At 37.8% G+C, this 27,324-nt stretch overlaps 1 protein-coding gene across 3 annotated transcripts; it reads right to left on the bottom strand.

The window, feature by feature from the left end:
• Nucleotides 1-27,202, bottom strand: LOC101853477 (transmembrane protein 144). Of its 3 annotated transcripts, none has more exons than XM_005104477.3 (11): nucleotides 27,029-27,202; nucleotides 14,953-15,181; nucleotides 12,639-12,758; nucleotides 11,341-11,440; nucleotides 10,609-10,789; nucleotides 9,109-9,189; nucleotides 6,956-7,059; nucleotides 6,084-6,181; nucleotides 4,577-4,671; nucleotides 2,290-2,469; nucleotides 1-996 (listed from the first exon to the last, which is right to left on the bottom strand). In XM_005104477.3, exons 2-11 carry the CDS (start codon nucleotides 15,119-15,121, stop codon nucleotides 916-918), a joined length of 1,209 nt encoding a protein of 402 aa, XP_005104534.1. In that variant the 5' UTR covers nucleotides 15,122-15,181; nucleotides 27,029-27,202; the 3' UTR covers nucleotides 1-915. The 3 variants fall into 3 exon arrangements, with proteins under 3 accessions (XP_005104534.1, XP_005104536.1, XP_035827242.1); XM_005104479.3 differs by lacking the exon at nucleotides 27,029-27,202 and adding an exon at nucleotides 26,758-26,959; XM_035971349.1 differs by lacking the exons at nucleotides 9,109-9,189; nucleotides 27,029-27,202 and adding an exon at nucleotides 26,758-26,962.
• Nucleotides 27,203-27,324: the final 122 nt, after the last annotated feature.

Below are 27,324 nucleotides of genomic sequence, written 5' to 3'. Positions count from 1 at the left end.
TAAGGGCAAAAGCCGTAGACAGAATTTTATTTGCAGTACTCATAATTATACTAAACATGAACAAAAAAGATAAGCACTCAAATTTCAAGCACTCTTTTTTCATAAGGAAACGAAATTGAACAATTTCTTTAAAAAAATTACTTAAATACATAGAAATTTTAAAAAAACGACCCCCCCAAAAACAGAGCAGTTTATTTCAATTTCTGCAAAATGTTAACTGCTGTAAGATGACAAAACCCCTTTTTTCATTTCTGGTGCCAAATTTTTTTTATTTGCTAAATCAAAAGCCTGATCAGTTATCCTACTTGTGTCAAAAAAATCAAAGTGAAGCTGTAACTAATTTTTGAATGAATTAGAATTCCCTTTTCAGGAGAGCGCCTTTTTTAAATGGTATGCTGGCAAAAAACTTCTTTATCTCGAAACTGCAGTGAATAAAAAAAAAGGGCGCTTTGTCAGCTTACGGCAGTAAAGGGAGTATAAAAAGGCAAAGCTTTTTTGACACATTTGCTGGTCACATGGGGCCCACACCATCTCAATGAGTTAGTATTTCATCACAGCACCAGGGCGGCTTTGCACCAATGTGAACAAATTACATAGAAACATTTCAATAAAGCAATTTATCCTCATTGCAGTTTGCTATCCACGTATGGAACAAAATTTGAAAACTACGGTATAAAGACATTTGATCTGAGCACAATCTTAAAAATCAGCTCACACATTTTAACTAGCATCAATAGTTCATGACAACTTAAACATAAATTGTAAAAATCAAGAGGCTAATACGCGTACTAGAGTAATAAAAAAGGTTTTTAAAATTTTTTGGAAAGTATCTGAATGCTCAATACGCGGATAGCGAAATGCACCAACGATATAGATAACATAGAATCTGTTGTGCCATATCTGAGTCCTTGTGTCCTACTTGGACAGGCCGGCTAAAACAGCACCTCCACTCATGATGCAAAATGCTGCAATCAGAATCAGAATGTTTCGCTTTCCCTGAAAAAAAAAAAAAATTTAATAAAAAAGAACTGCAGTAAACCCGCACTTAGCACTAATTGGCATTGGACAGAAGGGCAGGAGCCCAGCTGTTGCTGGACTGATAACAACAACAACCCTGAAAAAGGGAAAAAGATTCAAGACATCTGATATGAAATTAATATTTCTAACTACCGTACATACATGATCCAGTAACTGATACTATTATTCTTATCATTCTTTACATATCACATATTTGAACACTGAAATCAGATTAAAAGTATTGGTAAACCAGTAAATTAATTTTCTAATGAAGAGTTCAATGACTTGTAGTGCACCCTGAGTCAGCATAGGGATAGCAATATTTTATCAGGGACAGCTTAGGAGAACAAAGTCATCACTGATAAGAGGTTAACTCCACAGGACCAATCAGTCCTTGACTTTCATAAGAAACAGCCAAATATGCAACATCTGAAAAACAACAACAACAAAATTCCAAAAAAGATAAAAGTTACACACATCTGAGATCTTCATAACAACAACATCTCATCTGTGTCTGATAAAATGCTCTCATCTAATTCTTCTGTTGTGATGAAATAAAAAATAGTAAAAACATTTTTTTTAAACCCACAAAAGTGAATGCCCATATCTGAAAGAAAGTACGTTACCGCAGCGCTTGCTGTCGCCACCATTACAGACATACATGAACCTCTTTGTCTGACTAAAAGCAACAACTGTATAACACCAATTTCAACATAGTGAGGATTTCTAAGAGGATAGATGGATAGACCTCTTAATTGAACTTCAGACTAAATAAGATTGAGCCAAGAGCTTAGAATTTCCCCAGCAATCCAAGAACACTTTGGGGAATTTAATCAAGGACATGCCTACCATAGCAAGGCATAACATCAACCACCGTAATGGTGCACCCCCTTCGAATGATGAGAAAAGAATAAATGAAAGTTTGTTCGAAAGACAGAGTGGGAGAGAGAGAGAGAGAGAGAGAGAGAGAGAGAGAGAGAGAGAGAGAGAGAGAGAGAGAGAGAAAGAGAGAGAGAGGAGAGAGAAAAAGAAAGAGAGAGAGGGGAGAAAGAGATGGAGAGAAAGGACCACTACTGAAACTGTATGGTAAATGTGTTCTTAGTATTATTGTAAGTGCATTGGGCATTTTCTTAATGGAATTGTACTGTACAAGTGAAATTCATAATTATTATTTACAAGATGGAAAAAAAAGTTAACAAAAGGACAGAAGAAACAATTTAAAAAGAGAAAAGAAGCAGGGGCCAGAGGAGGCAAAACCAACTGCACACTCACCTTGATCTCATGAAAGACAACGACGCCCCAGAAAAGTGAGGCTATGGCAGCAGGGGCTGTGCTTATGATGGGGAAAGTGACAGATTCCGACAAAGTGGCGTTGGCAATGTACCAGGAAGCTGTGGCGATACCCCACATGATGCCAGACACAATGCCAGGCAGGATCACCTTTGGGTACACCTGTATGAGACAAATATCAGTACAGTGCCAGTAAAAACAAAATTAGGGGGCTCTCGTGGCCTAGAGGTTTAGGTATTCGCCCCTCAGTCAAAGGTCCCGGGTTCGAATCCGGGTAGCTAGAAAAACATTTTCTTCTCTAAAATTGTCTCCTTTCATCTCATTTCCAGCTCTCTAGCAACGTTCTGTCGTCTACTTTTGTCTCCATTTTCTGCCCCCCACTCTGTCACCTCTTTTGCCCCCTCCTTTGGGCTCCTGACTCTTTTTAAGCCTTTCTACTGCTACTCCTTGGCTCCTTACTGCTGTCTTTCAGCCACACTCCTGATCTTCTGGTAGGAAAGATCTACACCTAGCCTTCTCGGACAAGGGCAAAAAATCTTGGAAGTCTCGTGTGCAAGTTGCACAAGTTAAAGATCCCTTGGTGGTCTAAAATCGATAAGAGAAGGCTTCGCCTGCCACCCGGGCAAAATTCAAAATTCCCTACCAACTGAAAATGTTTAACGTGTCCCGCATGCTTATATGACCTTATGCAGTTGCCAGCGCCGTAAAACACTTACCCAAAAAAATATTTTAAAAAAATAATATGAACTTGTACATTGCCCTTGATGACCACAATGGTCAAGGAGAAAACTGGTTATTTTACAAAGGTGGATGTCTTGGACAGTGTCATTACACTTTAAGAGGGGGTGCTGCAGAATAAGTCTATCTTAGCTAATACCACTCCTATGGAGCTTATATTTGGTGTGGACGATTATATAGCAATGGAGATTCGTTAGCGGTTGTGAAAAAAGAAATCACTGATTCGATTACCATGGAAACGGCGGCCCTATTGGATTTTAGAGACATAATGACATACAATTTTCTAAACTTATTTACAAACAGATTAGGTTCATACTTAGCATGCACACTTATAAGACAAAGATAAAACATTCTGTAAGAGGAATTTTTTATATCTACTTTAGTTTTTATTTTATGGCACTTTCAAATCCAGCTCTAGCGAATTAATGGAAAACCTGGAAAAATCTAGTTTTTCAAGCTCACAGATTAAAAACCAACGCATCTATCATTAATTCCCCTTAGAAAAAGCTCAATTTGTATGGTAACAACATTCTGTGAAAGTTTTATTGAAATGGAGTTTGAAATAGAGCAGAAAAATAGTACCAACCGTGAAAAAAATAGGATGCTTATTTTTGGACAAAATTGGAAAATATTTTCTCTAAAAGAGACTTGACCGTACGCTTTTAAATCCCCCAAACACCACTTTAGGGTGCAGGGAGGCGTGTGTACTTTCTAGATATTGTTCAGGACATGTCCAGGAATCTTAAAGTGTAATTATCTCAGTTTGTGTCATTTGGCCCCAAACGGGCTTTTCTAACTGCAGCACCACCCCTTAAAAACAAATGTATTTGTGGGGGGGGGGGGGGGGGGGTGTGGAGTGGGAAGTGGCCATTTGAACAGGTCATTATCTTGGACAAGTAACCTCCAGAGCAAGTTTGACTGTGCATGGTAAAATGCATGTAAAATACAAGTCAAATTCAACAGAAAAATAGGCAAACCCAAGACACAGAGGTGATACTAGGCACAATGCCTCGGAGGATTATGTTTAGGTACACTTGTGTGAAAAAATTCTCCATAGAAACAAGGTATAAACCACTATGTAATGAAAGGTATGTAACATACAATTCAAAATTTATACTGAAACAGACAAGAGCATTATAAAAGGAAAATACTATGACAGTCACATGTGAGGCCTACAAAATTCGATATACTTTCTGTTTATAGATAACAGTTTTACTGTCATTGTTAGGTCTTCTGTGAGACTGTCAACTCTTCTTCAGATATACATGACATGTAGGCTATATACGAAAACACCACATCTTGAGTTAACAGAAAAAAACAACTATCAAATTAATAGACGTCTTGGACAGCACTGACATTGACTTCCTAGAAGTATTTTCAAGCATGTTACTTTAAGGTAAAATGTCATCACAAAAAAGCTAAGAAACAATACAATACCACCCCCACCCCCCAGTCTCACTTTTTCATTTCTAAATTACCTTTTCAAATTGAGGGATATATTGATATATATTGAATCATCCATTTTCCTTACCTTGGGTTTGTTCTTTTTTACAGCACAATAGATGTAAAAGTATATGGAGCTGGACATATAGATGCCGCAAAAGTGGGCAAAGACATAATCCAACCCTGCAAAATGAAGAAACAAGAAGTACAACACTCTTTACATATGTTAAATTCACCAAATTTTAAGACAAGTGTGTTTGGGTGTGTGTGTGCAGTGAGTTAGGGTTCAGAAAAAAAGGGAACTGTGAACGTAAGGATAATAGGGTAAGATCCAATTTAAAAAAAACAATGAAGAAAGTTTGCGTTTCGAAAGATCTCCTGTGCCAAAAGACTAAAACCTATGGAGACCTCGACCACCAAAAGAGCAATCTGTCATGTCATCAAAGGAAACAAGCAGCCAGCGACATGGACCTAGATGCAACAAAAAGTGCAATGAGGGGCTTGCAAAATTCTGCATATTCTGTATGTGCATAAGATTTGTTATTGTTGTAGTTAAAATTTCACTAAGACTTTCAACTCTTTCTCAAACATAATATAGAAAGACCATTTCTTTAATTTAAAAAAGACAATCAACTAGAAGTCTTCGACAGCATTCAAATTGGAGTTTCGAAAATTTCATCAGCACAATACTAAGAACCAGTAAAACAACCTATTTCATGTCCAAACTGAGGGGTGTACTGAAAAAGTTTGCCTTTTGTAGGAATGCAAGAGAAGAAAGACAAAAATCTATAGAGATCTCACCCACCACAAGTGCTAAGAGTAATGAGAAAAGAAGAAAGGACTACGAACTAGTGACTTGGATATAAGTGTAAAAGGAAAGAAACAAAATACCAGTGTCTGCAAATGAACATTAAATTACAACAACTGTCTTGCATTATAAACAACGTATGAAGCTGACTGATACCTTATTTGGTATAATGCTGAGTTATAGCACAGTTCACTATTGTTTAAATCACCAATGAGGCTATCATCATCTACCATTGTTTGAGAAGGTCTCTACGCCCTCGACCCACTTTGGTCAGTCCTATCAGATACATTCATTTTGGAGGCTAAGCTTCTAAAAAAAGCTTTATGTGGATACAGATAGGCTGAACCAATACCATATAGAACACAATGTGCTTTTTCACAAGTTATAGACAGTTTTAGACCAGAACCTACTTTTCCCAAATAAAAAACTTGAGTCTTATTCTGCAAAATAATAAATACTACAAGCACAAAAAAGAAAAAAAAATGCACAGAACTACATATCGATGATACTGTTATTCTCTAACCGTGTAAATGGACAAAATAGATCAACTCTTTTCTTATCTTAAGCCACTGCTATGGTCGATTGAAAAATCAAGGAGATAGAATGAACAAAAAATAGTATTACAGTTATGTGGGCTACCTCTGGTGTCTTTTCTCATCATTCAAATTAGAAATTGCTATTTTGCATGTTAAAATTTTAAAAGAAATCAGTTAAACTATAAGAGAATAGCGCCATCTATATGTGGTTCTGAGTGGGCACTAATGAGGTTACAGCATAAAGCACAAACCATTCTTGCTGGCGCCTTGTACATTGTCCTGCACGTGTATGGCTGGAGTAAAGTTGATGCCGTACATGAAACCAGAAAAAATGGACAACCCTGTGCCTCTGAAAAAGACAAATATGGCGAATTAATGTAATTACGTAATTGCAGCAGTATTATGCCTCCATCGACACTATTTAGGTAATTTAGAGAAGGGCTGTTTCCATACAGCCTTCAAGGGCCAACACGGGCAAAGAGGGATACAACGACTTAGCAGATAGATGGAGACACTCAATAAATAAAAAAACAACCTCCCCACACGGGAGTCCACTCCTTATGTCTTCTGCATGTAATAAAGATGTAAGAAGCAGCATTAGATTTCTTTAACACAATTCAGAGCTGATTTATTCAGCTCACATTCTTTCATTACTGTGAAGAGTGTTATGAATGACACTGCTACGCTACAGAAACCAGGTCATGATGAAGTTATTATTTCATAATCAGAAGTAATAAAGAAAAATTATCATGAAGAATAATAAAATAGTGAGTAAAACATCATTAGTTCTTAGTTTTTAAAAAGGAGCAATAAGATAAAAATCAGCACAAAGACTTATCTATTTAGGATGGGGCTTTCTTCAATTCTGTTGAAATATACATTGTGTTTGTCGTTCTAAAGAAACATTGACTAATAAGTAAAGTAACAACAGTTTTCCTGCCAGATCTTCTTTCCATCAAGCATTATTTACAACACATATCTGTAACTACTTTCTAAAATTAGAAAAAAAAGAACATAACATTGAAAATAGCTGTACCCATATTTGCCTACACAAACAAAAACAACAGGTTCAAAAAAAAAATTCAATAAAAAAAAACAACCCAATCAGTTTGCAATCACTTACATTATTCGCTTCAACATGGGAGACAAATCTTCAATCCACATGCGGTCATCCTGCTCATCATCCTCATCGTTTCCGTTGCCGTTACCAGATTTCTTTGCATCATTCTAAATTTAGAAAAAAGATGAGACAAGAAATATAGTAGTCTCACACTTCTTTGTTAACAACAGACAGCAAACATGATTGTAAATCAACTGTAACAAAACAAGACAGATAAAGACGAGTAAAGGAAACTACAGTTGCATCAGTAAATTAAAGTCAGAATAAAAATTACTCCAATGAATTCTACACCCATATGGAAACGCAGCCACATGCTGCTAACTTCAACTCACCATGGCTGTATCATTATGTACAAGTTTGGGGTAAACTTTTAAAAATAAATACACATCAGTCATTATTGAAAACCAAAATATTTACTTTTCAAAATATAAATGAGGGATTATAAACTCTCCACAGAAAATATGCTTTACGAATTCCTTTTAAAAGACTACGGAATGTGATAAAGAGTCTTGGAAACATCCACAATTTGGACATTGGCATTCTCTGGATTCCATCCTAATAAGAAGGATAGAACTGAACAACCTGCAACACACTCTGAACAGGGACCAGCACTCTCTGAACAACAACACACTCTGAACAGTGTACAATGCATTCTGTAGTGTAGGCCTACAGCATTCTCAGAACAGTGCAAAACACACTCTGAACTGTGAACAACACACTCTGAACAATGTGCAACACACTCTGAACAATGTGCAACACACTCTGTCTGATCTGTGAACAATACACTCTGAACAATGTGCAACACACTCTGATCTGTGAACAACACACTCTGATCTGTGAACAACACACTCTGAACAATGTGCAAAACACACTCTGATCTGTGAACAACACACTCTGAACAATGTGCAACACACTCTGTCTGATCTGCGAACAACACACTCTGAACAATGTGCAACACAATCAGATCTGTGAACAACACACTCTGTCTGATCTGTGAACAACACACTATGAACAATGTACAACACACTCTGAACAAGGTGCAACACAATCTGAACTGTGAAAAACACACTCAGAACAATGTGCAACACACTCTGAACAGAGTACAAAGCACTTGCATATACCACAGCCATTTCTGATTGCAACACTGACCATCTACTCAATATTTTGTAATTAACACTTTCATCGACACAGGGTGCACAGTGCCAAATATCGAACGTGTTCATTGAAATAAGTGTCAGAAATGAAGCTAAAACCATGAGCACATTCATCACCTTCATCCTCATCATAATGACACTGTAAAGCAACGCTCGAAATAGGTGCACTCGACAATTTTAAAGAATTTACACTCTAATCATAGCAAACAAACTGGCTTCAGAGCTCAAAGGCCACAATCCATTCAGGGAGGAAGTTGCAACTGAAGCAATCGCACATGTTTACAGGGAAATCATTCCTACATAGGTTACCGATCAGCGTCTCGTGGGAGCCAAGTGTTAGGCATTTTCAAATTTTGAAACATAACAGTAAAGTCATCATCTTGTCCGAGCAATCAAACACCCCCATTGCTCTTTCACTGTGGTTCTGAGCTTTCCGTTAACCACATGTTGCAACTCTCACAGATAACAGCCTGAAGAGGGACAGGCACTCACCCCCTCCCCCCCCCAAAAAAAAACCCCCTTTCAAATAAGCAACATTCTGTCAGGCTCCTTAGTCTCTTTTTCTTTTCACCACATCACACAGAATATAATCAAAGAGGGCATAAAATAAACAAGGATAAAGTTATTGTCAGTACTGTAAGCCTTGACTCATAGTTATGATAGTCATGCCTCCCCCTATACTCATAAAAGAACTTCACAACAAACTCCCTTGGTTTGCCAGTTTATTCAACATATTATTTCTGCTCAAGTTTTTGTGTGCTCTCCAAACAGAGTTTTAAAAAGAGGTTATCATCTTGAAGTGGGTCGAATAAATTGGTCAAAAGTCTGAAATAATGGAAAATAAAATATAGACATATACAATATCATTGTCCATTTATGGAATCACCTGATATGTCTGCGGTATGAGAAGAAGATTGACGGGACACAACATTGAAGGTTATTTTTGCTCTTTCAGCAAATACATGCACCACTGGAATAACAAAGGTCATCAAGTGCACTTACTGCCAACTTGTTGAAGACAAGAACATCATCACCATTGCGAGAGGCTGGAGTCGACCTTTGCGACTCATTTATTGAAGATTGCTGTATGAGAAAGATAATGGCAAAATAATCACAGATTTCAGCATCTTTTTGCAGCAGCAGCAGCTTGCCGTTAAGCTGTTCTGACTTACGCTGCTTTACGACAAAAAATTTAATTTACTTTGAAAGTTGGATACATCACGGCTAACCTAGCCTAACCCAGCCTGAGCGGAATTAAAGTATCCCAGCAGACGGACAAAGACATTTAATAAAATGATCTTCTGCATTCAGGAGTCAAGCTCATGTCCTCTGCCTTTGATGGCAAAGAGCCTAACCATTACACAAAGAAGGACATGCTCAGCTTGAAGGAGTCGATATCAAACACTACTGTGGCTAGCCAATTAATCAACAGCAGAACAAGCCACAGTCACAGTCTGCTTCATCTATTCAGAAATTCTCACACTATTCCAGAACTTTTTTTGTCATTTCGTCACACTCTTAACATAATTGCCTACGATAGTTTTTCACGTTTCTAGTCATTCTTCTGCTTCTTCTGCTTCTTTCCTGTGGTTGGGGCAACCGTGGGGGCACCACTGCATCTGAAAACCAGCTCTCGCCATCTATTTCATGATTCTAGTCATTGGTATAGTACAAATGTCTATAACTTGTTTTGTATCTTCGATTTAGCAAGGTTTTTTTCTCGTTATTTTAACTTTCATTTTTGATCAAGTCACAAAACTGAATAAGGGAAGCAGTTTTTTTTAAAATGTTCTAAAAATTACTTAGATAATTGAATTATGACCAGATGATAAGTTAGAATAAATCTCAAAGAACATTTGGGTGTTATGGGAGGGTTATCTTTTTCAACGTCCCAGGACAAACACACTGACGTGCTTTCCAAAAAGCAGTACTGGAACCATTACCCACCTGCTGATTTAAAAACCAATCTTTTTTTAATATGAAAAAAGTCTGATCCTTTGTTTTTGTTCCCTTATTTTGTTTCAGGCAATTTTCCAGACCTCACACAGTATGCAAATTTTTACCTAACATCAAAATATCAAAAGAATTTACGTGGAATTATTTAGTTTACAGTTCTTGAAGAAGGCTATTTCTACAAGATAATGACAACAACATTTTGCAAGATCTGGTAGGCTAGAAAAAGCATGTAACTTCAAAGCAGTTCAACAATAAGATGCACTCAAAGACTAGTAAAAAGAGGACTTCCACCATTATACATTACTTTTAACACAAAGTTAACAAGCAATTTCGAATTTAGAAAACATGTTTCCCTATTTTCTTATTGCCACACTGATGTAACGTTTATTCACTGAACCTTGTCACATTGAGTGGGGTGTAAATTCTTGTGTAAGGGCACAAATCTGCATCTTGTTATTTGCAAGGTGGACATGCCATGACTCTGAGGATAAAGTATGCTGCCTCGTCTAAAAAAAAAAAAAATTCTAACCCAAACCCCTTACTTACTGGTCCAGAAATGAGAGGAGAAGTTTCCTCCTCAGTGACAATTATCTCCATCTCTGTGGAACCGCTGACTTCATTTTTCACCATTACATAAAGCAGAATACTTCCAAACGCCAAGCCGACCCCTCCATAGTTCATAGCAGGGTTACTTATTACATCGTCCTTATTCCCAAACCAGCCAAATCTGAAAAAGAGTGACAAATATTCAGCCAAATCTAAAAATGAGTTCAAACTTCTATTTACTTTATAAGAAAACCTTTGGACACTTACCTCATAGAAAACACAACAAAAGGTCACCTTCATTGCTGCAATGACAAATACAATCTATCTGTACAAATATCTGTCGATAGCTGAAGAGTTTTGAAAGACCTGTGCTTGACTGTATATGGCAAACAGCAAATTTCCCTCTCATAAAAAAAATTCAGCTATGAAAATTTTGACTTTCAAGTAAAATCATAACCAAGCATGTACATTCATAACGCAGGTATGCACACATAAACCCACATCACAATTTATAGAATTCATATGGTAAAACAGAGTTAACAAGAGTACGTGGAGAATGTTCTGTTACAAAAAAGCTAATGTAAGCGAGAAAGCACTATAAAATATATCCCCACAGTCTCTTTTGCATTCTCGCTGTGTATCAGCAAAACTGTGCAAAATATTTTTAGCACTTCTTCACTCATGCAAGCTTTTTATAGCCTACAGTGTTCTCTCTGACATTAGGATACTTACTTCCCACTGGCCCATCCAGCCACCAGGGCAAATGTGCCCCAAATGCTCATTCCCAGTCCCATTCCAATCGTTTTAAAAACGGGTACCACACACAAGTTGCCTGTACAATGAATGATACAAGAGAAAACTGAAAACATTGCTACAATATCATTTTTCCAAAATTGGTACTAGCAGTCAGTTTATGGTTGTTCGCCTGAGTGGAGACAACAACATTGACACAATTATAGCTAATAAGAGGAGGGAAAGTAAAACAAACAGCAGAAACAACAAAGGTGAAAAAAATATTATAAGATCTACCAGGGGCACCCCCCAACTACCCACATCCCAGAAGTCAAGAACATAGAGAAATGACCCATTTCATCTAAAGAATATGGTTCACTCATTCGAATTATCCTTTTAGGAGATATCACCACAAAGGATCAGCACAGTTATCAGTTATCACAAAGGCAGTGAGGATGAGGCTAACACCAGCAAAAAGCTGTGTGCCGCAAATCCGCCATAGTAAATCTGTTAGTCACAGTTATTTCCCTTGATTTCCTTCAATTTCTCATAATTTGTGTGTTTTATGGATTTACCCGAATTGTGGATGCATTGAACACATTTACATGTTTCGAGTTATTCCACGCCTGACTGTGTATCTATGCTGCGACAAAACCTCATCATGAGGGACTGTCAATTATTTAGCAGATAATAATGTTTCTAGTTCAAGCAATCATTAAATAAAAAAGCGTCAGCATGAATAACAATAACAATAATAATAATGATAATAATAACTGCATGAATAAAGCACATATCCACACTCTACAGCATGCTATGCCCTTTACTAGTTCTATTAATCCAGTAGACCCCAGAACACTCAGAAACGTTCTCAGCTTCCTTGGGAAGATTGCAGTACAATAAGCCAGCTAAGCGCTCAAACACAAATAAACTGACAAGATCTTTGACTGTCTACAGCCGGGTACTCACTCCCACCTGAGAGAAGTGAGGAAAAGTCATATTAAACGCCTTTCCCAAGGACACAAGGTTCGAACCTATGGACCTTTGGTTACGAGCCAGACACCCTATAACCATTAAACTCCTGATGCCTTAAAACATTTGACTAAAAAGCTGACTTAAGTTTTGTTTGAATAGAGAAGCTCATAGACAAAATAATGGTCATATCACTTTGCGCAAAAGAAAAAGAAAAGTAGACAGACAGAAACAGCAAGGATCAAGACAAGAAGTTGGAAACCCCCAGGGGCACCTTCCAACCACCCACAATGAAAGGATAAAGGAAAATGAAACAGTATAGAACTTACCAGTGGCCCAGATAAAACCTCCAAGCATAACCAGGGGGTAGAAAGTGGAGTTCTGCACAAGCTGAACCACAATTCCAACCAGGAAGATACCACTGCACAGAACATACTGGAAGAACATACCTGTGGGGAGCGGGTGGCATATAATTAGAATAACAAAGGTCAAATAATTAAGGTGAAGATTTTTACAACAGTATAAAGAGGAAAAAAGAATGTACCCCTAGTTACGTTTTAGTAAATGTTTTTTCATTAGTTTTAGTAAGAATATTACAGCACTTGCAACACATTACGGTCATATAAGTGCCGAAGATTAGAGGTGTTACAAGAGAGTAACAAACACAAAAAAGAAGGAGGAGAGATAAGTACATAGATGTTTAATAGGAAAGAAGGAGTAGACCACATCACATCACCCCCCAACCACCCACCAAAACCTTTAATCAAAGTAAAATTAAACATATATACAGTCAAAGTTGTCCAAGACGCTTATTAATACAGTCCAACCAGAGAGACCGACTTGGGCCTGGCAAGGAAGGGGAAAAGCCGTGCACTACCCACTTATGCAGCATACAGATTTAAAGCCCTTTCTAAATTCTGCATTATCTGACTTTGACATATTAAATATGCATCTACGTTAAGAGGAGACTTGAGTCCTCAGTCGCCATAGCAGTGAAGGGGTAAAAGCTTGTTCATTTGCCTTGCATTCCAAGCAAAAATACTCATCTATCTTGAAAAGAAGTCGAAATATTTCCGATTGAAGAAGAGGGGGGGGGGGGGGGGGGGGGGGGGGGTGTCACCTGGTTTCAGAGGTAAAATTGTAGCATTATGTGTTGGCTTTCTACTGACAACCTGGCAACTGACACAATGAGTGGAGGTTAATACAACAAAAAGTATCCAGAAAAAGGCCACCAAATTTTACGAGCTTCTAGTTTGAGAGTTCTTAGAAAACAAAAATTTACTTTTTTCTTTGGCCATTAAGCAACGCTTTTCAATAAAATCCAAACAGGAATGTGTTTTTAAATAAAATAAAAGGTGTTGAGTCAAAAAACAAAAATTCAATAAAAATTGCCAACCCGGTAGAGACATGCCGTTTTCTTCGATTTCAGTATTATGACGAAAGCCTGGTTTCACCTTAATGCCTCACATATGTGTGTGTGTGTAGTGTGTGTGTGTGTGTGTGTGTGTGTGTGTGTGTGTGTGTGTGTGTGTGTGTCTGCGTGCATACGTGCATGTGTATGTCATGAAACTTTGAAATCAGGTGCAACACTCAGTTTTTGGATATGTGGGTTTATTGGTATCATCCTAAAGCTTGTTCAGGTTCATCTGCCTTACTTTTGATGTAAAAAAAACCCAACCTATCTATCATGCACGGAAGTCAACTTATTCGCACTTAAAGGGGTTAGGGTTTGCCTTGTAGAAGAGGTCAAATTAACTAGAAAATGACCACCACTGTTTGGTGTCTTCCAAAGCTTGAGAGCTATCGTGTAAACTGTGAATTTACATTTGTGTGACTTTGATCATTGTTATTCAAGAAAATCGGCCTAGACATGTGTTCTTAACAGGACATAAAGTAAAGGCATTGAGCCCAAAAAATGAAAAATCATAATCAATAAAAATTGTCCTACAGACGGAAAAATACTGCTTTCTTTCATTTTATTATTTTAACAAGCGCCTGATTTCACCAGGATGCCTCACATCTAGATATATATAGGGAAGGGGCAGAGAGAGAGAGAGAGGGTGGGGGAGAGAGAGAGAGAGAGAGGGGGGGTGAGAGAGAGAGAGAGAGAGAGAGAGAGAGAGAGAGAGAGAGAGAGAGAGAGAGAGAGAGAGAGAGAGAGAGAGAGAGAGAGAGAGAGAGAGAGAGAGAGAGAGAGAGAGAGAGAGAGAGAGAGAGAGAGAGAGACGCAAGGGGGGAAGTGGGAAATGATTGTTTGTACAGGTGAATGATAGAACAGGTTTGACTGTTCATGCATCCTTAACTCTGATGTGTAATACATCAAACTTTGCTGGATCATCCCCCATTCCTCCTTATCACAATAAAACATAGGTAAACGTTAAGCCCTGATGTGTGATAAACACACTTTATACTTCGCAACATTATACTTCCATGTTCTTCATTATAACTGTACTGCATCACTTTTCCATCTCCTCTACTCTACGATATAAATTTTTATTTGTTTACTTTTATATGCTATAATATATATATATATGTGAACTAAAGTAAGCAAATAAAAATTTCCAAAAACTGATGTATGTTACTAACTTAAAAAAAGGATTTAAATGACAAAAGAAAGTTCAGTCCAGTTTTCAACTAACTAACCATCTCCGGTGACAAACTTCTTTACGGGTACAAAGTTACTGCCATACATTAGTACAGCAATAAGGGAGCATATGTAGCCAACATAATCAGGATACGAGTGTGACTGGGGTAGGGGTGTTGTCGTGTTGTGTGGGGCCACTGTAGTATTCACAACATTTATCCACTCCATTTTGCACTGACAGAGAATATCCACAGGAGAACCAGTCAAGTCCTTTCACATCAGAATATTCTGAAAATGAGAGTAGAATTTCAAACTTAGAAGTAAAACAGATTGAGGTTATACATACACATATATGAGTGTCCAGCACTTCTCAAGAGGCAAAATATCACAAGTTACTACCAAGTGTAACGCTAAAGCAAATCATTAAAATAATGAACCAATAAAAACATCCAAAAAGTGAAATTACACAAAATTTTATTAGAATTCAATAAAACTGATCTAAAACATGAAAACAAAACTGATTTCCAACTGCTGCATATTTTATAGGATAGTAATGAAATAAGACCTTTTGAGATGCAACTAGAACCCTCAACACAGGTGAATGATCCAAGAAAGAACTAGTACACCTACTCCTCTATCTCTATAGAGATATTTCACAAAATAAAAAACCAAGATACTATCAGGATGGCTCACATGAACTTGCCCTTTGACCTTTACAAATAAAATTGACAAACAGAAACAGATTGAAATCAAATGTTGAGAAAAGAGATAGTACAACCTCAGTCAAAAAAAAATGGGTAAGATTCTTTCAGCGTCTTTTTGATAAAATTCTAAAAAATGAAGGACAAACAAATAGTTTGAATGTTATAATTACAAGGACAAGGAGTTTATCTAGTCAAGTCACCCTCAAGTCTATGACTTAAGCTGTAAACCGACCCATACTTAAATTCCAGCATTATCATTTACTGGCCACTTGGAGATCAAGATGGGACGTTATCATTGAAAAGTTGATAAACTAGCTCTTATGATGAAATATAGGACAACTTCATTATCTACATGAATTAATTTATATGACCTGAACCAACTTTACTCATAACAGGTATGTCGGTAGAGATTAGCAATGTGCTATCAAACATCTCACAGGCAGAACAGACAAATAGCAGATCCACGAAGGAGTATTTCATTTAGCTTGACAGGAGCATCTTTGTAGTAGTTGTAGTATAGGGTTTTATGGCGCCCGCAACTGCATAAGAGGAGCGTCTTTGAATTTTAAAAAATGATATAATATACAAAAGAACTTTTAGGGTACTGACACCTGCACGGTCAAGCTTTTTTCAAATGTACATGATATGTACATGTTGCGCTTTTTAATTTTTTTTCACAGATTGTTTCCCTCTTTGATTTATGTAAAGAGACAATAGCTGTGGGTACACTGGGGTAGGCACTAACTAATTTGACTTCATCATCATCACATTTATTATGTTTATCAGTTTCTAAGGGGTATAGCAGAGCTGAAAACAAAGTAAGCCATCTAGCAGTCATGATAATCACATAAACATCAGCACAAGAACCATAACACTTCAACATAAATCCAAGGGTCAAGAATCACATTGTTGTCTCTTCTGTAATTCATTTTTTCTTTTCTTTCTTTCTTTTTTTTTGGTTAACCAAAATGATTTGCAATCTCTCATACTTATTGTTTTCACATATAGGCCATCTTTACCAAATATTAGCCAGCAATGAAGAAAATCTTTGCTTACTCTAGATACAGGTCAATAAACACACAGCATGTGACCAGAGGGAGCAGAGCATGTGACTCAGCCCTTTGTACTTATGACTCACAGAGTCCAGCTGGAGAGATGAAGAAATCATAAAAAGACCCAGATGGCAAACGTTTTCCCTGAGTAAGCCTACTTGAGCACAAATAAAATGTGACCTGGTGAAAATGTTGACAAGCCCCCAGTTCTTGGCTTTTAACTTATCAAAAACACCCCCCCCCCCCAAAAAAAAAAAAAAAACCTAGTAAAAAAACTCCTTTTCTCATACTTCCAAATCTTAGAGCTAATCAGTTTTCTCTAAAAGCAATATATCTTATGAGCATTTTTAGGTGTGTGGTAACTCTCTATTTTGCCAAACTGCAACGAGATCAAAACCCCAAAAGTGATTCACGAACATGGGTTGCTTGGGGATTCTTTACCTTTTCACCCACTTAACTCAGGTCTATCGCAAGAGGACAGAAAATTGGAGGTTCTGTGTTTCAAATAATCTGACAAAGAAATACTATAATTAAACTTACTTTCATGACCAACAAAACAATAACACCTACCTTGAATTGACTCTAAAAGACAGAGAAAAAAACCCAAAACAATACACAGATCAGAATGTCTTAAAGTGAATCCGCTTTACTGTACGCTGATTTGTTTTCCTCTGCACTTATCTTCATTAAGTTTGTGACAAAAAATAGTGCTCTTTTTTCCTGAGTTAGTTCATATCTGCATCTCAACACTGTAATTTTTAACTAACAAACACACTTCCAATGAAAAGCTCAAATTTTAATAATTTTTCAAAATGTTATAAAACTCTATATGTAAAAGGGTTCTTAATCTTAACAACACTTAAAGAAAGAAGAACAACTCAATTAAATTACAAGAATCTTCCTTCACTTTGAAATCAATAGCTGTGACCACAGTGGAATCTAGGGTTGTCTACCAAACTGAATAACCAAACAGGTTCAAGCACATTATATAATCATAGTATTATTAAATTTTGAATCTTGAAACATTTGAATTGTTGTCTGTTTCTTCTTACACTATCTGACCAGTGACAAAATTTTAAACATGAGTCATCAGAATGAAATTATAGACCCCTATGTCAAGTGCAACCAGATCCGAAGCATTAAATTCCATGGCACTATACTAATCAACAATAAACAATCTATTTTCCTTTGGATGTATTTCTTGCCAGGAGAATAATAAGTTTTCAGGGAAAAAGAAATATCAACCCCCACTACTCCTTTCTCCTCCTTTCCCTATGGTAAACCGCTGACTTTTTTAAAACTTAATAACCATCCTATGATTCATTAGAAATTGAAACCATAGGGAAACAAAACTGCGCTCATTCTGAGAAGACGAAACACTAAAATAAACAAAATTTTAGGAGAATGACATATTGGGAGCAAATCTATAACATCTGTTCCTGAATTGAACAAAGTTACCAGGGTGGATCAATAGATAGTTACACATGGTTTTTCTGATAGTGAGAACTTGGGTGCTATTATGGAACGTGATACCGACATAAACAGAAGCCTATTATGTCATCACATGCAAAGGGGGAGAGAACAAAAATTGTATTGTTTGTCTATGGCCATTCCAGTAGTTTTCTTGTGACAATGAATTTCCATTGCATTCTACAGATTTTAGGGCTCACATCCTCATTGCCAAGCTCAGGATCATTATTCATAATGCACATGTCTGTGAAGAAATGTTAATTTATGGTCTCTTTGAATATTATAATGCACATAAGAGTATTTTTTTTTCAACAGAAAAGCCAATCATAAACACTATTAATTATTACCATTATTGTCGTTTTTAAAATATCATTTATTATAAGTTCAGGAGAGAGAAATTTATTACGAGGAAAGTTGAGACATTCTGCCTCTAGACTCGAGAGGCTTCCAATTTAGAAAGGTTTCCACCCCAGACAACTTACCTTAATACCATGTTGTGGATTAATTTATATAAAAAGGTAGTACAGGAGAGAACAAGTTATGCTACATGATGATTTTAGAGATAGTGGCAAACCATGGATTAGTCGTCACTTATTCATTAAAAAGAATCTTTGGATACAAAAAAAAAAAAGAGCCTGATCAAAAGTGCATTCGTTTTCTCATTCTCTCTAAACACTGTTTCTATTCACAATCAGAACAAAACTATTACGACAAATGTAAAAATCATTTTTTTTGTTTTAGTAAGCCACTTTTATATGGCGCTTGCAACACAATTAGGTCATATAAGGGCCGAATATATATGGTCGCTTTTAAGGACAGGCGAACTAACCCAGATTTGGGGGGTTTCCAGAAATCTTGACCTACAACAAAAGTGGGAATTGCCTTACCTATATGAGAAGTTTGGTTTCATTGGTGAGTTTATTTGTTTGATTATTGAGAAAACTCTCCTTGTCTTTTAAAGAAACTGAATAAGGGTTCAAAAACTTTACCTTCGATTTTCTCAAAACAGCATTTTCTGGGATAGCCCCCTTGTACTTAAAAGAGATCATATATTAGAGGTGTTACAAGAGAGTAACAAAGGGAAAAACAGGAGGATAGATAAGGATCAGGATAGATATTTGATAGAGGAAAAAAAGGAGCAAACAACACTAGAGCACCGGCCAACCTCCTACCAAATGTAAAAAGTTGTTCTTAGAGCGGAACCTGTGACACGAAATGGAATACTTTTTGAGTATGGGGTTGTTTATTGCAGCTGTTTTTTCATAAATTTAAAATTGCTTAGTCCTAGTTTAACAAAAAAACAAAACCCCAACATCAATTTCAGGCAAAAATTTGCCACTATTTAATTTCATCAACCGACAGCTCCCGATAACAACTTCCAAGATGGCCACACAAATCTCTCATTGCCCAACATAGCCATAAATCATTTACTGACCCCTGACGCTGTGGTTAAAAGCCTTTACAATCCATTCACCTGTCGTTATTGTCAGTGGCGGCTCGTGGTTTATAGAACTGACCGGCGGTCATTCACGTCGACTATTTTCCCGCCCCGCCCCCATCCTTCACAACACACACACACACACACACACACGCACACGCACACACAAACACACACGCACGCACACACACAAATGCTCTCTCGCTCTTTCTCTCTCTCTCTCTCTCTCTCTCTCTCTCTCTCTCTCTCTCTCTCTCTCTCCTTATTTTATACCCCTACTTTCGCCATCCCCACCCCCTCCCCCACTCACACACGCACACACACACCACAGTAAACATTGTAATATAATGTGAAAGAGCTAAAATATGCGGTAGCGTCAATAAACAATATTATGAATAATGTAAGATGGAAGTTCCTGAGATTAATAGAAACTCACTTGATCGGCACAGAAAATGAAACACACTACTTGAGTCTAAGCTAGAAAACAAACTGAAAGTGAGAAGCAATAAATCGCTGGTCCTGGCCTCCAGTACAGTACTTTACTCGTACTTTCTACGCCCCCATACAAAATATTGACCTGCATTGAACCCGTTAAATATATGTAATAAGAACTGTCCTGTATGATGACAAAAAGTCAATTGCTACTGTATCAGTGACGCTGTCCCAAGCAGATGAAGTCTACAATCAGATGCTATACAAAGCTGGACAAAGCACACACGTTTCCGATCATTATATCATCAAATGTACTTCATCGCACTTCTCAGTTCTCAGAACTGAACACTGTGTTGTAACAAAGTGGGGAAGTGTGTCAAATTCTAATTATAGAACTTGGTGTCTAGCTGGGGTGAGGGTTGAAAAGGGGAGGGAAGGGAGGGGGTTTTCGGCCCAGACTCTGACAGCTGAGTGCCTACGCTCCTCGTTAAAATTGTCCTTATATATCTTCACTAGACGATTCCTCCCTCCGCCGGCCAGACTCCTATGGGCCAGGTAAGTTATTAGTGGGGAGAAAACGATGAGTATATGTCAAACAGGAACTATAGGTGGTTAAAAAGTCAATAAACAAAAAAGAGTAGTGCCATGCTGACAATAAATGTTCTGATTAATCTGATAGTAGTTAGAGAAAGGCTGAATGATAAATACATGTTTTGCTGATAAAATAATACAAGTGTCTGTGCTGCTCAAGACAGTCTCATTCTTAATTTTGTAAGCTACAAAGAGGCCAATCTGGCAATTAAGGGATACTCTAATCCTTCTATGGACTGACGATGGATTTGTCCATGGGACTGACGTCATCGCTAGGCCTTAGCCAAGCCCGCCATGTATTTGTGTGTACGTAGTACGAAGTTCCACGACGTGACGGTTTGATGGGAGACGATTTAAAGTTACGAACCGGCGCGATAACAAACGTGAAGGAATGAGGTTATGTCGCGAAAAAACAGCAGTGAATCCCACTTGTCTATTTGAGCGCCTTCAAATCGGCAAGGTGTTTTTGAATGTTGATACATGTTTGTTTGGATTTACTTAAAACTGAATGAAAATCGTCATCAGCAATAAACCTTTAGTCAACAGTTCAGTTGACAAAAATCTGACCGGCACCGCCGGTCTTGCCCAGTTAACAAACCGCCCCTGGTTATTGTTTGCCTGTCCTATGAATCAACTAATCGCTGACCAGAGCTTTGCGAAGGCAAGGTTTCTGGTCTCTCCCACTGTAAGTTGACCAGTCAGTAACATTTGAATGGGCCTTGAAGCAGTCTTCAGCTTGTGACCTTCTATGGAAGGATCCTCAGAAGGAATGGTCCATTTTTTTCCCCATTTTAATTGGTCACTGCCTAAGAAGGCAACTTTTCTACTGCAAGGCAGTACATCAGAGTTTACTATTCAAGTGATCCCCACCTCCCATTAGTAGGCAATGTTATTCAGGTTGGCAAGCACTGGTCTAAGGTGTGTATGCAATGGTAACAGTGGCAGCCCTCTATGCATTGATGGGCTCCGTTGTCATTTGAATTTGAGGTAAATTTTTACTTTTAGACCCGCACGTAGGGGTTAAACTGCCGTAATTTTAGCTGCAGAACACACACATATAGTCGCTAAAACCCTTGCAAATCAATTCAAGAAAATATCAAACATAATTGCAAAATATCAAATTAGGCCAGAAATCATTCCCCTGCTGAAACCCCTCAGATTTTTTTTTAGTCAGGTGGGAAACCCCCCCACATTGTTAAGATCAAGTTAAAATTACTACACAATTAGTCCTTGTAATAATTATAACAGTAATATAGTTCGTATAAGAATATATATCTCTCAAAAATGAATAATTTGTGGTGGATATATAATATTAAGTCAAAATTCACGTACAGTGGATACAAATGAACAAGAAAAGAGCCTTAGAATACTGAGCATGAGACGGGTCCATGAGTAAAATAATAATGAATTTGGCAGGGATGGAAAATTATATAAGACTAGATGACCACCCAATAGTTGATGATATACTGTACTTTGCCTCGGAATACCAAAATATGTGAGCTGCATCCATTTCTCTCTGGATCTAGACTTTTCCTACAATACAAATTATAATATTGAAGTAGCTAGCCATACATATAAGGACGGCTAGAAAGGCAGGCTAGCCATACTTAATGATGACTAAACTGACAAAAAGAAAAAAATTGCTGAATTTGTAAATAAAATTTTAGTTTGTAGTAACCTAAAGTATATTAATTTGTATTTGTGACGAAACCAAAAGGTGCCTCAAACTGACAGGCATCATGTATTTAAAACTTGAATAATTACTAATGAGACAGTTACAAAACGCAATAAAACAAAATTGGAAGCTGAGACTGACACAGATGAAACTTGATAATGACAAGGTTCAAACTTAAATCTCCTAAAAGGGAAATGTCTTCTTCCTAGGAAGGGTGGTTGGCGGGTGCTCTGGTGTGGTTTGCTTCTTCTTTCCTATCAAACGTCTATTGTCTTTATCTCCCCTGCTTCTTTTTTGTGTTTGTTACTCTCTTGTAACACCTCTAATCTTCGGCACTTATATCACCTTATTGTGTTGCAAGTGCCGTAAAACACTTACTAAAACTAAAAACTCTTCCTAGGGAGAAACGTAGGAAGCAGTTTCTTAAAAACCTTGGCTCCAGGATTGTGGAATAAAACATGTGTCCTATATGGGGATCTGGGGTCAATTATGACAAATGACGACAAACTACCCTTTGTTTCTCTTGAAATTAACCTTCCTTGATCAAATAAGCAGTATTATAGTTCAATAGAAGTGTAACAAAGAAAATAATAATGGATGAAATTTCCCTGGAAAAAACCCCCCAAGAAATTTAAACACCTGGGGAATTGATGACGCCATGTGTCATAAGTGACACTTGCTCTTTTTCAGATGACTAGTTCATTTGTTTCTTTATCATTTGGAATGAAATGTGATTCCAAATAATACATTTTCAACATTCTCCTTTTCAACTAAGAAGTAAGAAATATCATAGATGAATATACACCAAGTGTCAATAATATTGTCCCATTGTCCCTCAATAATGGCCACCCATCAATAAACAGTAAAACGCACGGAGAATGAAAAATCAACAAAATTCATGAAATATGAACCAAACCAATCTTTGACACACTGACTTAGTGTTTGTAAAGGAAAATGTTGAGTACACAAGTCCCATTAGTTAAATAATTATTATTCATGTTTAAAATATGCACGATGTCAGTAATAGTAAGAGGCACCTTTTGGTTTTGTCTCAAATAATACTTTTTTAGATACAATCTAAGATTTTATTTACAACAGTATTTTGAGCTTTTTCTCAGTCTAGCCATCATTAAGTACGGCTAGCCTGCCAGTCTTGACGTCCTTAAGTACGACTAGCCTCTTCCTTGAAAGGGTGCCCACTAGCGTGGTCGGGTCAGGTCAGGTCGATTTGGTAATCGGAGCTAGCTAAATTGAGGGCGCAAAGCAGCCATCGTGGCACAAACCGATCGACTCGGTCGGTGACCTTCAAAAACGAATCCATTTGTTTTCAGGCCTGCGAGTCGCATGATCAGGCGGTTTGCAGCCAATCACAACAAGGCTGAGTCAGGTAATAATAATAATAATAGATAGCATTTGTATAGCGCATATCCCCGCTCAGCAGCAGGCTCTATGCGCTTTACACTATATTATTACCCCAGCAGACCATAGAACAGTCCGAAACATTCTCAGCTTCCCAGGAAGCATACAGTGCGAGCAGCCGATTAAGCGCTCAAACACTAACAAACTGACAAGATCTTTCGCTGTCTGTAGCCGGGTACCCATTCCCACCTGGGTGAAGTGAGGAAAATTCGTGTAAAGTGCCTTTCCCAAGGACACAACGTCGGACCCTTGATGGGATTCGAACCCACGACCTTACGGTTGCGAGTCCGAGAGCCTAACCACTAGGCCACCGATGCTGTGCTGTCAAGGTCGCGCATTTCCGCGTGAAATACCATTAACAATTGACAACAATAATGGAGTCCATCCACTTAAAGAAAATAATAGAAAGTTATCGAAGTAACCCAATGTTTTTATGGGATTCCAGGCTGCCGCAGCACTGCAACTGGGAACGGCGGAAAGGAGCACTAGACTTGAAGCCACTGAAGTAAAATGTTTCTCTACTTTAACTTCCACGTCGTCAGGTACAATCGCGGCGGGGTTTTGTAGAGTGCACTGAAATCATCAGAAAACGACCCGACCTGATCGCGTTTATGGGCACCCCCTATAGTATTATGCCCACACAACTGTGCAGACTTCCGAAAAACATTAGAAGTGGAAGAAACCAAGAAAGAGAACCCACCCTCAAAATGTCTGAAATAAGCTAATTGCAGTCTTTTGGTCTTGCTTAGCACTTGGCCTTGGCTTGACTTGACTCCATCTGACAATTTTGCGTTCAAGAAAGTGCAAAGTTTTTTACACTAGGATACTAAAGTTTTTATGATTACAGTGGAATCCTGTTATAACGAGAGGGGGGGACTGGTACAAAATTTCAGTTATAGCAGGATTCTTGTTACATAAGGGATCCAGTAATAAATTCAAAGGAAATTTATAATAAAGTAGGCCTAGTGTATGAATTTGGTTGTACATATATTTTTGGGTTTTTTTTTTTCTCACCCCTGATGATGATTTTGCCCAACATGACCTCTTGGTCTTATTTGATCAAAAATCGAATCAGGTTTCCTTCTCTAGCATTAGTAATGTTGACAGCTCGGCGTTGGCGATCAGAAAGAGTTCTCTTGGCTAACTCGCCCACTGTGTTTTCCCCCACCCCACCACACCCTGTGGTGCATTCCGTCTGCTTGCGCATGTCACACATCAGGGTGACCTCTCCATCCTCGCATCGGAGAAGTGAGACGCATGGTAGGCCTAGATAATCTAGACTAGGCTGGCCTATCACGCGATGCGCTCTGCTTCACAATAGCTTGTCTGCGCATTGCCACACCCTCCCCACTCATTTGCTCCGGCCTTCAATGTTGGCACACATGGGCTCTCCCATTCTTTGTTTCGCTTGATCATCAGCAATTCAGTCTCTCAACAGGCGAGGTTTTACATGTATAAATAGCCTATGCGCTGTGCACAGCAGCAGCAATATTCCGCAATATATTTATAACTATCTGATTGTGTTATAGCAGTATTTTATACAAAGATAAAAAAAGGAAAAAAAACGAAGTTTTACAAGAGAGTCTTTATAACAGACTTCTCGCTATTTCAGGACTCGTTATAAGTGGACTCCACTGTATTTATATTGGTCAATGTTGTCGAGATACGCCTGCCTATATATAATCTTAAATGACTTTGGTATGCCTCTAGGAAGAGGCTAGCCGTACTTTCTTAATATGAAGGCTAGATTGACCATAAAAAAGGCCTACTGAACTGTAAATAAATTTTTAGTTTGCAGTACCTAAAGTATTTGTATTTCAGACGAAACCATGAGGTGCCTTAATGACAGTGCATGTATTTTAAACCTCCTGCCTGTTTTCTAATGTTAATAGGGCCTAAGTACGGCTAGACTTCTTGGCTAGCCGTATGTATAGACTTCTTGGCTAGCCGTAGGCTAGATTATCAGGCTAGCCGTACTTGATGAGCCGTAGGCTAGATTATCAGGCTAGCCATACTTGATGGCTGAATTGTAAATGAAACGTTTAGTTGGCAAAGCCTAATAGAAAGTACCTGGGCCCCCTTTCGATGAAAGGGATGATCAGTGCTTTAATATAAGCTAAAAGTCATTGGCCTACTATATTTACACTCTACTGGAATGGGGAAATAAATATTGAGAGAGACGCAAAAAATTAGGTCTAGATCTATACTCTCAAAACAAAATGCGCCTCGCGAAATATCACTTCCGGATTTTCTAAAATTACAGAGACAGAAGCGTCGGACTTCAAAAGCGATCAGCGAAATAAAGAAATTTAGCTTTTTGCAGCAAAACTGTCTCAAAACTGAAAAAACCAAGCAAGGGCGCCATGATCTGGAGAATATTTTAGAGGATTTTTTGGCGAAAACCGCATGTCGATCGATGCAGCCATTAAAAAGCCTTTTGAATAGCAAAATTCGGCCACCACAAATAGATTTAATAGATTTGTATTTCAGACAAAACCAAAAGGTGTCTTACTTTACTGACTTGCACTATTTAAACCTGAATAATTAACTAGATCAAGATCTAAGTCTAATGAGATCTAAGTACTGGCAGTCTAGCCGCACTTTAAAAAAACGGCTAGACTAGCTAGCCACTTCGATGTCTCTATCATCAGTTTCTACACTCTATTGTAGTAGGTAGTCTTGGTATCTAATATAGATCTAGATCTATAGATCTATGCCTCTATCATCAGTTTCTACTGACTTTATTTATCATATGTATGTAAAGTAGAATCTAGGTAGGCATGGATCTAGATTCTAGATCTAGTTTACTATTCATGCATACCCATGAATCCATGATGAGTTCGATGTCATGTCTATTATTATCTGAACAGAAGCAGCGAAAAGAACAACAGTTAGCAAGCACAACTCAGTCTTCAGATCTATGCCTAGACTCTAGACTGTCTAGATCTAGATTCTAGATTATCTAGATCTAGATTCTAGATATAGATCTAGATTCTAGATCTAGATTCTAGATCTAGATTCTACATATCTGGAAGGCTAAGGCAAGGAGTCTCGGGCAGATCCTAGATTTATTCTCTAATCACCTTTCAAAACAAAAATTCGTTGTCGTTTCACATAGATCTACTACACAGCCGCGATAACAAACATCACAGCCAGTGTGTAGGCCTAGGCCTATCACAAACAGATGATAACATTCGGCAGTCCAAGACGAGAGAATGGAAACAAAACAACGAAGTCACATGATCGCAAAGGGGGAGTTACCAAGCAAAGTTGATCATCTCAAAAAGTACAAAACAAACAAACCAACATCTAAATCTAGATCTAGATATTAGATCTAGATCTAGATCTACTTACAATTTATTGCTCCTCAAATTGGACTGAAAATAACTTGATAACTTAGATTTTGTTAGAATCTAGATATATAGACTAGATATCTAGATTCTAGATCAAGATCTAGACCATAGATCTAGGCTAGTTTACACCTTTGTACAGTCAACCATAATAATATCATCACAATAATACAATGAGATCGAAATCGGTAAAAATAGTTCAACATCCAAACACTTACGATAAAACATAATCGATCCCAACATAACATTCTTTCTTTTTATACATGATAGTCGAGTACTTTGGACTCGCTCGCCCGTCTT

The sequence above is a fragment of the Aplysia californica genome, unplaced genomic scaffold (genome assembly GCF_000002075.1).
Source record: "Aplysia californica isolate F4 #8 unplaced genomic scaffold, AplCal3.0 scaffold00421, whole genome shotgun sequence".
NCBI classification, from domain to species: domain Eukaryota; kingdom Metazoa; phylum Mollusca; class Gastropoda; order Aplysiida; family Aplysiidae; genus Aplysia; species Aplysia californica.
The sequence above is the reverse complement of the archived record's forward strand: the minus strand, read 5'-3'. Positions and strand labels throughout refer to the sequence as shown.